This window comes from Hyperolius riggenbachi, chromosome 8, assembly GCF_040937935.1.
Source record: "Hyperolius riggenbachi isolate aHypRig1 chromosome 8, aHypRig1.pri, whole genome shotgun sequence".
Classification (NCBI taxonomy): domain Eukaryota; kingdom Metazoa; phylum Chordata; class Amphibia; order Anura; family Hyperoliidae; genus Hyperolius; species Hyperolius riggenbachi.
In genome coordinates, this window is record NC_090653.1 from 50,814,428 (window position 1) to 50,827,802 (window position 13,375).

The 13,375-nt window shown below is 46.1% G+C and overlaps 1 protein-coding gene across 1 annotated transcript in view; it reads right to left on the reverse strand.

Moving 5' to 3' along the window:
- Positions 1–769: 769 nt before the first annotated feature.
- Positions 770–13,375, reverse strand: part of CLIC1 (chloride intracellular channel 1) — a 79,987-nt gene continuing 67,381 nt past the window's right edge. Inside the window, exons 3-6 of the mRNA XM_068250392.1 lie at positions 13,240–13,365; positions 10,662–10,768; positions 6,547–6,728; positions 770–4,114 (exon numbers count right to left, since the gene is read on the reverse strand). Coding sequence (XP_068106493.1) covers positions 3,953–4,114; positions 6,547–6,728; positions 10,662–10,768; positions 13,240–13,365 — 577 coding nt within the window. The 3' untranslated portion in view covers positions 770–3,952. The remainder of the gene's footprint in view (positions 4,115–6,546; positions 6,729–10,661; positions 10,769–13,239; positions 13,366–13,375) is intronic.

Consider the following 13,375-nt stretch of genomic DNA (forward strand, 5'->3'; position numbering starts at 1 on the left):
CAGACAATACAGCAGTGGCAGGAATCTCAAGCATGTGCCTGTCCTCTCCTTACTATAGATCTGAGTTAGATAAGAGTGTGAGTCTAGGAGTACAATTCGGAACCTCAGCAAACAGTACAGTGACTTTGCCATTGTACTCTATCATTTGTCTTTTATGAGCAAATGTGAAGTGAGATTCAGATGTTGTATAAAACTCACATATTATGCACAAATACTGCTGTTTAAGTTTTCCTAATAGCCATGTGTTCTTCCTTAGTGCGTTTCTCCCAAAATAATACAACCCCTGAAAATAAGCCCTAGCACATTTTTTGGAGCAAAAATTAATATAAGACATGGTCTTATTTTCGGGGAAACACGGTAGGTCTTCCAAATCCAAATTGATAGGTGCTGGTCAATCTAATGGCCATTGTGGCAGTAGAGAAGGTCCACAACACAACAGTGGTGACCGATGTCGCTTGCTAAGTGATGCCAATGCCAAGGAAGAGTACGTTGAAGAAGTCATGAGGTAAAAGAACTAGAGATGATGTGTAAAGCAAAGACCTAGTGGTCCCGCTGGTGGTAGGAGAACTTTGTGTAGTGGCTCCAAAACTGGGAGAGCGCTCCAACAGATTCCCGGAGCAAGATCTCGCTTTCCAGGTACTGAATAGAGCCCTCAAGCTCCCATGCTTCTGGTAGAGGACAACCCGAGCTTGAAGAAGGCACCTACCTCTCATAAGGATAAGAATTGGGAGAAGGAGAAAATTTTTCTTCACTGATAAACTACAAGAAATTCTTTCCATATTTAAGATTTTTTTTATTTAAAAAAATGTTTTGAACATAAGCCAACTTGTATTTTATGCCAAGTGAGCCCAAACAATGAAAATATAGTTTCTTTCTTGTTATATTTTAGAAAACATTGAAATAACAATACAAAGGATGAGGAGAATTTGAGGATTGATAACTGCACACCTGGAATCCAACCTCCGGCGCTGTCTATCTGCCACCCAGGCTATACTGTGAGCAGGGGGGCAATTAAAAAGGCACTTCTGATGTAAAGGGAATTTTACACATCAAATACAAAATCTGCATATTGAAATGTGAGATCAGGAAAAGTGTACATATGCATCTCAGCATGTGGCAGGAGGCTCTTCAGGAGGACCTGTGCTCAGAGAACCTATCCTTACCAGATACTCTTCATTCCTCCGGGGCAGTCACATGATCCATGACACAGGTCACATGGTCTCTGGCGTAGTGGTTGGGGAACGGATGTTCAAGAAGTGGCCAATCAATGATCGATTTGCACAGAATTTGTTATATATACACACACAATATATACATTAATCACCTGAAGGGGACTCCGGTACGAATCTGATCCATACGCGTTTCACCTCCTCAATGGAGGGCTTCGTCAGGGCAATTAAGTGCCTAGTGATAAGGTGCCAGTGCTAAGCAAAGGCTGTTTGTTAATTTCTGCTTTGATATGCATGTCAAATGTATTTATTGTACTTAGCACTGGCACCTTATCACTAGGCGCTTTGTTCCCCTGACAAAGGCCTCCTTTGAGGGGTGAAACATGTAGCAGGGTTGGTTGGTGGTGGTGTTTAATTCTTACATGCATCAATAAGTCATTGTTAGCAAAAAGTGAGGGGTTGATCCCTGTAGACAGCTGGCTCTTAGCACGTGTGGATCAGATACGTACCTGAGCCACCTTCCTTCTTGATAGCAATTCAAACCTTATCAATAGATCAGTAGTTCATTCTTTTAAATAAGATTCGTTGAAATATATATTTTAAATTAGCTAGTCTCCTTCAGGTTAAATTAATGTGTACAAAGAATCAATGGGCCTGAACAGAGATTTTGAATCCTATAGAAGTTGTAACCTTTCCCAAGTTATTACAAACTAAAATTTGCAGTAAAAACTGCAGTTTGGAACTTTATAAAACTTTTTTTTTTGTTAGCTTGGTTTCCATTTCTGTCTGAACATCCCTTTGTCTAAGATATATCTGTTAAGGATTTGTCACTTCCTGGTGTCACCTGCTGGTGGCACTGTTCATCAATTATGTATTATATGGAGCGCCTCTAGCCACCAGTTGGTGGCTTACTGCCGATACTAACGCCTAATAAGTGCTGCTGATTAGTCAACATCTGCTCCTCATTCAGAGTGTATATAATCATCTGATGGTATAGGAAGAGGCATGGGTCAAATGTACAAATCATGCTAATCATGTGACGCTTGGTGTAATGCAGCGCACACGCAGCCCAGAGGAGACAGAGGGGCAGCGTGCTTCTAAACAGATTGCTATGCGCCGGCCAGAAGTGAAGAGGGTATGACTGTACAGGTGTGTGTGTGTGTGGGGGGGGGGTGGTCAATCAAGTCGTCAGACACCAGCAGGAATATTAGAGGAACGGCGGCAGACGGAGGGGGGCAAGGGGCGCTAAAGGTATGTGTTTGTAATCCCCCCCCCCCCCACAATGCAGCATTATTTTTTGTCAGTTGTGGTATCCTTTAAGTACAGTGTGTTCTCTTCTTCCAGAACCTGATTCCTAGGCACAGTAGTAATACCTGACCTGTTCTAAGAGTGCTCGGGGTTTACTAATGGACAACCCAATGCAAAACATGCACCGTCATCTCTCTGTACATTGCCAGCTTTAGGTGTTAAAGGGAATGGAAACATTTTTACTATATTTTGTCAAATTCTGTACTTTTTTTAAACCTAGCATCTGAAATATTACCTATAAATCATTCATATGCACCATGTGCTGCCAACAGGTAGAGCTCAAACTCTGCCAGAAAACCGCTACCTCGATTTAATGTTTTGGCAAAGATCAGATACTATATACAGATTATTCATTCCATCAAATAAGAAGACTGGCTTATGGTTGCTATACATGCTGCCCCAAAGCGAGAAGCTATTAAAAAAAAAAAAAACTGTAAAAAATGTTCACATTTTCTTCCATTTTCCTGCAGAAGTAGTAAGAAAAAAAAATCTACTGGTATATGACTACACTAGATGGGAACCTACCCCCATTTGTTGTAGCTCAATGGCCGGCAGAAGAACACACTAATATCATCATCTATTGAGATTGTCACACTAAGTCCCCGCCCACATTGTCTGCTCAGCCAATCCATGATCACTCACTGACAAACCTCCTGCAGACTGACTTATTAGCAACTAACAGTCACCACTAGGTATAACAGGAAGTGGAGTCCTGCTTCCAACAGGCAGCATCACTGCTGTTTGAGTGTGACATGGCTAGAATAATGCCATCAAGATTTAAAAAATATTTTAACATTTCTACCCAAAATTTTTTTTTCCGGAGGTGAATACGAGTGGGTCAGGAAGCTGTATGGAAAATATTCTGGGAATCTTTAAACACGATGCCAATCTTCCACCATTTCCCAGGGAATGGATGAGGGGTTGAGTATTACTGCTGTAGATCCATGGATTTCAAAATGGCTCCCCTTTGGACAAGTGACCAGTAGACTTGAAGGAACGTGACTGCGCTAAGATGCATATGTACCAGACCAGTTTCCCGACCTCTAAAACAAAAACACACAGCGCTCATTTTGGCTATATACATTAGTGGAAATAAAACTTCTTCCAAAGAAAAAGCGTTTGACACAAAACTAAAATAATTTCTTCTCCCCTGTAACAGAAAGGGGGTGTGGAAGAATGGTGAGTGACAGCAGGCACAGCCAATAACAGCAAACTCTACATACACTACCACCTACCGGTGGTGTCCAGGAACTGGAAAGATCCTAGTGTACGGTAACAGTGCATTGTAATAGATGAGAGGGAGTAAAAAGGAGGAGCAGATTACATGAGTGGCAGTTGGACAGGCCAATCGACGCTCTGTCCTTCTTACAGTAACAAAAGCTAGGAATGTAAAAGATTTTTTTCTTCTTTTTTCGTTATCAACGGAATTTAAATACAAGGAGTTCCTCTTTTTCTTGCTGGAGGGCTGGATGGGTTTATTTCAGGGGCTTGGCCACCAGGGCATATGCAAGTTCAATTTCATTGGCGGCCGGACAGGTGCTGGAGAATTCCTCGCGCTGGTAGGCGTTCTTAAGATAGCGATGGATTCCAGAGAATTCCTGGGGAATCTTGAAGCCACGGTACTTCTCGCAGACCACCTGGAGGAAATAAATAAACAGAGTTATTAAAAGAGTTATAAAAACTTATGTCCATTTAGCCAAGTCATAAGTTCTCTTGTCATCTCTTTGCCCTGGTTCTACCCTCATATTCTATCCCCACCAACACAATGGCCTACTCTGGGTTCCTGGACATGACTGAAGGGGAAAAAAAAGTGCACCTAGGAAGTACTTCAGGAGGGGGAAGTTCTCTGGTTTCTAAAGAGGCTTTCCCGGGGTCCTCCTCACCAGACATGATGCAGTTCTGGGACTTTCGAAGGTCTGCATGTCGCTGCTTGTCAAGAGCCTCACTGAGGCGAAGTATCAGCTTCCCCTTGGGTTCCAGCAGAAATAGCCAAGTCCAATAAGGTCCACTCTACTGCACAGGTGTGAAACATCTGCGCAGTGGGGTGGACTGGACCCGACCATTTTCACTGGAGCCCGAGCTGGAAGCCGCTAGAGCAGAGGTCCCCAACCTGGGGGCCGCGGCCCCCTGGTGGTCCGTGGGCAAATTTCTGGGGGGCCGCGGCGGATCTGGCATTTCTCCCTCTCCCCCCCAACCCCCCCCCCCCCCCCCCCCCCGCCGCTCCTGTTAGCTTATGAGCGGGCGGCAGCTTCCTCCTCTATATTCCCCAATCCCATAGCGGCTAGCCCCTCTCCTCTTTGCAGCATTTATTACAGCAGCACTTTCTGTGCGGCTGCTGTAAGGAGAGGAGGCGGGACAGCGGTTCCCATGGTAACAGCGATCGCCGCTACAGGAAGCCGCTGCCCTGCTTCCTTCTCTTCCTTACAGCAGCCGCGCGGGAAGCGCTGCTGTATTACGAGATGCTGCAACCGAGGACAGGAGCGCCTGGGGGAATATAAGGAAGAAAGCGACCGCCCGCTCATAAGGTAACAGGAGCGGCGGCCGCGGGGGGGAGGGGGGGGGGGGGGGACGTGACGAGAGAGGTCACCTCTCCTACCTACACTGGGGCAGTTTTACTGGGGTAACTACTGGCTACACTGGGCTAACTGTACTAGCTACACTGGGCTAACTGTACTAGCTACACTGGGCTAAGTGTACTAGCTACACTGGGCTAACTGTACTAGCTACACTGGGCTAACTGTACTAGCTACACTGGGCTAACTGTACTAGCTACACTGGGCTAGCTGTACTAGCTACACTGGGCTAACTGTACTAGCTATACTGGGCTAACTGTACTAGCTATACTGGGCTAACTGTACTAGCTATACTGGGCTAACTGTACTAGCTATACTGGGCTAACTGTACTAGCTATACTGGGCTAACTGTACTTGCTATACTAAGCTAACTGTACTTGCTATACTGTGGTAACTATACTTGCTATACTGGGCTAACTGCCGCCACTAGCCACGCCCCTCCAACTCCCCTGCCCCCGGGGGGCCCCCCGAGAAAATTTTGGTCGGTATAGTGGGCCCCGGGCTCAAAAAGGTTGGGGACCCCTGCGCTAGAGCACCTGTGTGCAGTACCAAATAACAATGTTATTGTTTTTGGGGGGTGGGGGTTGCCTGCCAGAGCTGGGTCAGGCTGGCTCAGGAAGAGAGGGGAAGTCTCTTCCTGATCTGTGGCAAGATCTGAAAACTGCCGTTCACAAACGATGTCAATGAGCTGGAGCTGTTTTGCGAAGAAGAATGGGCAAGGATTTCAGTCTCTAGATGTGCAAAGCTGGTAGAGACATACCCTAAAAGACTGGCAGCTGTAATTGCTGCAAAAGGTGCTTGCTTCTACAAAGTATTGACTCAGGGGGCTGAATAATTACGCACACCCCACTTTGCAGTTATTTATTTGTAAAAAATGTTTGGAATCATGTACGATTTTCATTCCACTTCTCACGTGTACACCACTTTGTATTGGTCTTTCATGTGAAATTCCAATAAAATTGATTCATGTTTGTGTCAGTAATATGACAAAATGTGGAAAACTTCAAGGGGGCCGAATACTTTAGCAAGCCACTGTATATTCTGACATTTATCAAATGGTGACATTTTTACTGCTGGCAGGTTATATCAGTGAAAGGAGATGCTGCTTGCTTTTTTTTTTTTTTTTTGGGGGGGGGGGGGGGGGGGGGAGACATTGGAAACAGCTGTTATTTCCCACAATGCAATGAGGTTTACAGACAGGAAACTGTCAAGACCATGGTCCTGACATCACACAGTGGGAGGGGTTTCACCACAATATCAGCCATACAGAGCCTCCTGATGATCCATTTGAGAAAAGGAATAGATTTCTCATGGGAAAGGGGGCATCAGCTACTGATTGGAATGAAGTTCAATTCTTGGTTATGGTTTCTTTTTAAGGTTCACTTAAATTTTTGATATGACTATTTCATGAGCTTCTTCACAGATAAAGTCTTTGCAAAATAATACCAGAATAATAGCACAAGCCAACACAGTCGCCACCCCTCAGCCTTACTGACCTGTACTATGTGTAGTTTTGGGAGCAGGTTGCAGTCAGCCAGTGTCAGCTCATCTCCATCCAGGAACTTGCGGTGTGACACGGTCTCATCCTCTGCACTGTTCTCGTCTATCTCTTCTGGGAGAGGGGTGTACAGGTAGGAGTCCAGGATCCTCAGAGCCTTCAGGAGACCCTTTTCCAAAGCTAAAAGGAAAAAAAAAAAAAGTTAGTGTGCTAAAGTGCAACTTCATGGAGAGTCAACAGAACCTTAGCAATAGTTAGAAATGTTTGGAACCTCTGTCTGACTTGTATTGCTGTTAAGGGATAACTGGGCAGTATGGTGGCATAGCGGTTAGAACTCTTGCCTTGCAGTGCTGGGTCCCCGGTTCAAATCTCAGCACTCTGGTTTCCCCCCACCTCCCAAAAACAGACAGAGGAGTTAATTGGCTTCCCCTAAATTGGGCCTAGACTACGAAACATACACTACAGCCCGGTGAACCTGTCTGACTTTTATTGCTGTTAAAGGACTTACGAGGCCAAATTATTAAAAATAAAAAAAAAGTTAAAAAAGTGAAGTACCCGCATCCTTTCAAAAGACACGGAGGACGCCATCCGCACCCTCCGTGTCATTCCGCCGGGTCCCCGCCGCTCAATAGACCCCTCCCCCCGGCCTGTCACGACCGCAGGGCCCGGGTCGGGCTCTCCTGCCTCTGCCAATATGGCCGCCGGAGCTGGCCGCGGCTGCGCAGTCCGCACCTGCCGCGAGTGCAGCTGTGCAGCTCTAGGGCCAACCCCCCGATCCACGCTACTGTAGCGTGGATCGGGGGGTTGGCCCTAGAGCTGCGCAGCCGCGGCCAGCTCCGGCGGCCATATTGGCAGAGGCTGCGCAGTCTGCACCTGCCGCGAGTGCGGCTGCGCAGCTCTAGGGCCAACCCCCCGATCCACTCTATAGTAGCGTGGATCGGGGGGTTGGCCCTAGAGCTGCGCAGCCGCGGCCAGCTCCGGCGACCATATTGGCAGAGGCAGGAGAGCCCGACCCGGGCCCTGCGGTCGTGACAGGCCGGGGGGGGTCTATTGAGCGGCAGGGACCCGGCGGAATGACACGGAGAGCGTGGATGGCGTCCTCCGTGTCTTTTAAAGAGATGCAGGTACTTCACTTTTTGAACTTTTTTTTTTTAATAATTTGGCCTTGTAAGTCCTTTAAGGGATAATTGGGTGGCGTAGTGGTTAGCGCTCTCGCCTTGCAACTCTGGGTTCCTGGTTCAAATACCAGCCAGGCCAACATCTGCAAGGAGTTTGTATGTTCTCCCTGTGACTGCGTGGGTTTCCTCCGGGCACTCCGGTTTCCTCCCACATCCTAAAAACATACAGATAAGTTAATTGGCCCTAGGCTACAATGCATACACTACATGATACATACATAGACATATGACTATGGTAGGGACTACATTGTGAGCCCCTCTGAGGGACAGTTAGTTACAAAACAATATACTTTGTACAGCGCTGCGTAATATGTTGGTGCTATATAAATACTTGAATAAATAATTAGATTGTGAGCCCCACTGAGGCAATTATGTGACAAGACATACTCTGTACATCACTGCGGAAGATGTCAGCACTATATAAAATGCTAAATAACATTAATAACCTCTCCACATTTCCTGCCCCAGGAACACTGAAGACAGGTAGGGAGGTGAGGTTTCGCCAATAAGGATATACACTTTAGTCATAGAAGGGTGACAAAAATGCATTCACTTCTCGTTCCGGCGACTGGATCACCGATAACACACAAAAAAAGAAGCTAAGCTCATCCTTTTGAGGGCCCAGGATTTAAATAGGAGCACCTCCTTACCTATTTAAAGAGACACTGAAGCGAAAAAAAAAATTATGATATTATGATTTGTATGTGTAGTACAGCTAAGAAATAAACATTAAGATCAGATACATCAGTCTAATTGTTTCCAGTACAGGGAGAGTTAAAAAACTCCAGTTGTTATCTCTATGCAAAAAAGCCATTAAGCTCTGCAACTTTCAAAGTCCTGGAGAGGGCTGTTATCTGACTTTTATTATCTCAACTGTTATTGAACTATTTACTTTTTCTCTTCCAGAGGAGAGGTCATTAGTTCACAGACTGCTCTGAAAGAATCATTTTGAATGCTGAGTGTTGTGTAATCTGCACATATTAGAGAATGATGCAATGTTAGAAAAAACACTATATACCTGAAAATAAAAAAATGAGAATATTTTCTTTGCTGCTAAACTTCTAGTAATTATTCATAGTACACAACCAATTCATTATATCATATATTTTTTTCGCTTCAGTGTCTCTTTAAATCCTGGGTCCTTAAAAGGTTGAGCATAGCTTCTCCTGTTGGCATATAGGTCAGTATCCATTGTGGTCTGACTGCTGGCTGTAGCTCTCCTGCACCAGTGCAACCCATTTATATAATGGTGTAAGTAGTAGTCACTCCCTGGAGAGTTTAAGACTTATTTATGTGCATGCGTGGGTTCCCTAGAAGGGTAGTACCAGATAAGCCTCAGTGTGAATGCCACGTGTATGAGCAGGAGAGGTTTGCTTGCTTGCTGACTGGTGTGGGTAGGGTAGGAACCCTTTTGACTTCGGAGGAAACCTCAATGCTGGTGAAAGGGCTCTTGCATGCAAGCTATTTTGGAAGTGTATATCCTTCATAAGTGCAAAAGAATATAACTTGCATTCAAGTTGTTTTTATCATTACTAGAGTTTGTTTGTTGTGAGTGTTTGAGTTCAGAGGGTTTATTATGGTTTGTAGGGTCATGGATAACAGACTGCGGTGGTGGTGCTGCACGTGTTGGGATGAGCGAGCGGATCATTAAAAGCCAGATGAAGGAAGATATTCTTCTCTGATCTCCATTCTATCCAAGCTTGGCCGGCATTGCATGTGGAAGTATAAACATGACTCAAGTTGTGTTAGTCATTGAAATTTTACCATACTTTTTTTCCTAACTTTTAAAGAGACTCTGTAACATCAAAAACCTCCCCTGGGGGGTACTCACCTCGGGTGGGGGAAGCCTCCGGATCCTAATGAGGCTTCCCACGCCGTCCTCCGTCCCTCTGGGGTTTCGCTGCAGCCCTCCGAACAGCTGGCGACAGACCCGACTGTAGATTCAATATTTACCTTTGCTGGCTCCAGCGGGGGCGCTATGGCTGCTTTCGGCTCGGAAATAGACGGAAATACCCGATCTCCGTCGGGTCCGCTCTACTGCGCAGGCGCCGGAAACTTGCGCCTGCGCAGTAGAGCAGACCCCACGGCGATCGGGTATTTCCGCCTACTTCGGAGCCGACAGCAGTCAGAGCGCCTGCGCAGGAGCCGGGAAGGTAAATATTGACGTCACCGCTGTACGGAGGGCTGCAGCGAGACCCCTGAGGGACGGAGGACGGCGTGGGAAGCCTCATTAGGATCCGGAGGCTTCCCCCACCCGAGGTGAGTACCCCCCAGGGAACATTTTGATGTTACAGTTCCTCTTTAAAGGTGGTCATAGACCGGTCGATTTCACAGCCGTGTTTCCGGGGAAGGAAACGGAAAGCTGGACTACAACGAGGAAGCACCAAAAGACTGAAAGTGTACCTGAGATGGTATGTGTGGGACAATCTATACTTACCTGGGGCTTCCTCCAGCCCCAAGAGGTTATTGGGTTCCCTCGCTGTCCTCTCTGAAATCCTCCTGGTAATCGGGTCACCGCCAGTGGTGGTCTTCAGCGCATGCGCGGCTCTGTCATGCGCACGCCCCCGTGCCCTGGAGCATTCTGTGTTGTACTACTGCTGCGGGAGAGCGACAAGGGTAGCACGCGCTGCCAACCTGTGCATGCGCAGGAGAGCGTGGCAGCAGGCCTGATTATCGGGAGGTTTTCTGAGAGAACAGAGCGGCCGGAGAGGACGTCAATGGACCCCATGCACCTCATGAGGCTGGAGGAAGCTCGAGGCAAGTATAAATTTGCCCACATGCGCCATCTCAGATTTCCTTTAATGATTGGCTACGTGCCTTGTTAGCAGGACTTGAGTGGTACAGAAGAAACCCTGATGAGGCTTTGTGCTGCAGCTACTTGTTCTGGAGCTTCACTGTCTGGTAAAGCCAGAGTGCAGCGGTCTCCTCCACTTACTCTGGTTCAGTGCTGGATTGGGGTTCTTGATGTAGGCGGAGAACTTGGCAAAGACATCCAGCCCAGCTGTGTTGGATTCAGGGTTCCTGGCAGCCAGCTTAGGGTATCTAAGGAAAACATTTAAAAAGTTTAGCTACTCTAGAAAACGAAATGCACAACATCCCGATACATGTAAGATAACAGAAGAATTCAATAATTTGGAAGAAACATCAAGGCATGCTTAACAATATTAGCTTCACTAACTGCATCATCTCCAGCTCTGATCACTACTCTCTGGGTCACATGACCATTAGGTCAGAGTGCACAAGCAAGGGAAAGTATTAGCAAAACTGCTGGTAACAGTATTACTCCCACTCAGCACACGCCTACATGTTACCCTCTGTGTGGGGGCGGCACATTCATATGTGAGGGAGCAGTTTAGTAGAAGGGGGAGAACAAAGAGCGCTCTCTGGTGTATTAACTTTTTAATAAGCTTCTTTTTTAAAAAGATAAAATTACACGTACAAGATCAAAAAATGGAAAGTGCATTCATAGTATATCTACTGTACATCCCCACGTCCTCTAGATGTTATCACCAGCTAGCGCAGCTCCACGCTGTGGCCAATAGCGGGGGGAACCGATAAATTCCAGCGCCGGCGAGTGGGGGACGCGGGGAGATGGTGGCAGCTGCCTTGCGCCTATTGCGTCATGACGCGTTTCGGCGTTCCACGCCTTCGTCAGATGATGCAATGGCGCAAGGGACGCGTATTTAAATGCGTCTCGTATCCGCGCAATAGTCACCATTGGTGGCCAGCGGCTATGTTGATTGGATAGGGGAAAAGATGCGTGCGCACATTCAAACACGTACAAGGGAAGGCGGGGACATGGATGTACCGTAATAACCTCTATAGGCTTACGGACAACATCAAGCGGCGTGAAAACATTACATGGAAATTGGTAAGAACCTTTGTCATAAAAATATACACACATGTCACTCTTAAGCGCCATGCATTTTATCCCACGCCATTGCCCACAGCTGTAATTGTACATTAATCCAAAACATACTTCACAAATAAAGTGACATTACAATAAAAAACACTGGCACAAGAGCACCCATATATATATATATATATATATATATATATATATATATATATATATATATATATATATATATATATATATATATATATATATATATATATATATATATATATATTATATATATATATATACACATATATATATATGTGTATAATAACATCATGTAAAGACTCCCCCCCCCCCCCCCCCCTCCCCTTCTCCTTTCTCTATTTAGACTTCATATAACATCAATCATTTTTTAAATTTAGCCTTTGTCCCTTCCTTTCCCTTTCCCCCAGTTTCCACTGTAGGCATGTTCTTACCAATTTCCATGTAATGTTTTCACGCCGCTTGATGTTGTCCGTAAGCCTATAGAGGTTATTACGGTACATCCATGTCCCCGCCTTCCCTTGTACGTGTTTGAATGTGCGCACGCATCTTTTCCCCTATCCAATCAACATAGCCGCTGGCCACCAATGGTGACTATTGCGCGGATACGAGACGCATTTAAATACGCGTCCCTTGCGCCATTGCGTCATCTGACGAAGGCGTGGAACGCCGAAACGCGTCATGACGCAATAGGCGCAAGGCAGCTGCCACCATCTCCCCGCGTCCCCCCACTCGCCGGCGCTGGAATTTATCGGTTCCCCCCGCTATTGGCCACAGCGTGGAGCTGCGCTAGCTGGTGATAACATCTAGAGGACGTGGGGATGTACAGTAGATATACTATGAATGCACTTTCCATTTTTTGATCTTGTACATGTAATTTTATCTTTTTAAAAAAGAAGCTTATTAAAAAGTTAATACACCAGAGAGCGCTCTTTGTTCTCCCCCTCCTTTTTCTGTTTTTTACAGTGACATACTCATATCCCAGGGTATGATAGGAGCTGCACTCTGGTGAAGGGTTATTGTTACATTGTGGAAAATTCTGGTGATCAGAGCGCAGTGGACTTGTTTTGCTGTTTTTTCTTTGAGCAGTTTAGTAGAGGCCATGCCATTAGTGGGCACAAGTGAGAAGAATTGTCTTGAGGAGCAACACAATAACTTGATCGCCCTCAGAATCCAACTAAAAACTTTTCGGAGCCAGTGCTTTCTGTCATACTGCCCCTATCCTGTGGAATGCCTTACCAAACTTAATCAAGACAGCTCCAACCTGGGGCACATTTACCGTAAATCAAAACTGAAAAGCCCCATAACTTTTCCCTGTACACATCACGACGTACTGATCTGAGCCATGATTATGCGCTTTGGGTCCTACGTGAGAAAAACGCTTAACAAATGTTTGGTGGTTGTTGTTGCAGGGGACACATTGCAGAAGCCCTAGAAAGCTGAATGAATGAAAATCGGAGATGTCTGGTTTCAGGTGACCACTTTTTGGCACACTTTCCCAATCCACTACTCAGCCTGTAGCCCTGTATGAATGTTTCCAGGCATTCAAATATTTGACACCAGGATTCTCATCATGCCGGCATTGGCTATTCATGAGAAGGAATGACAGCCCATTGCAGATACACACCTGGGGGGGCACAACACTTCCTCCAGAAATTCTTCTATCTTGTTGATGTCTGTCCGAACCTCGGTCCCATATAGCAGGAAGGGGGGCTGGGCTCCTGGGGCGATATCCTTCAATATCTCCGGCTTCCTGTGTGAAG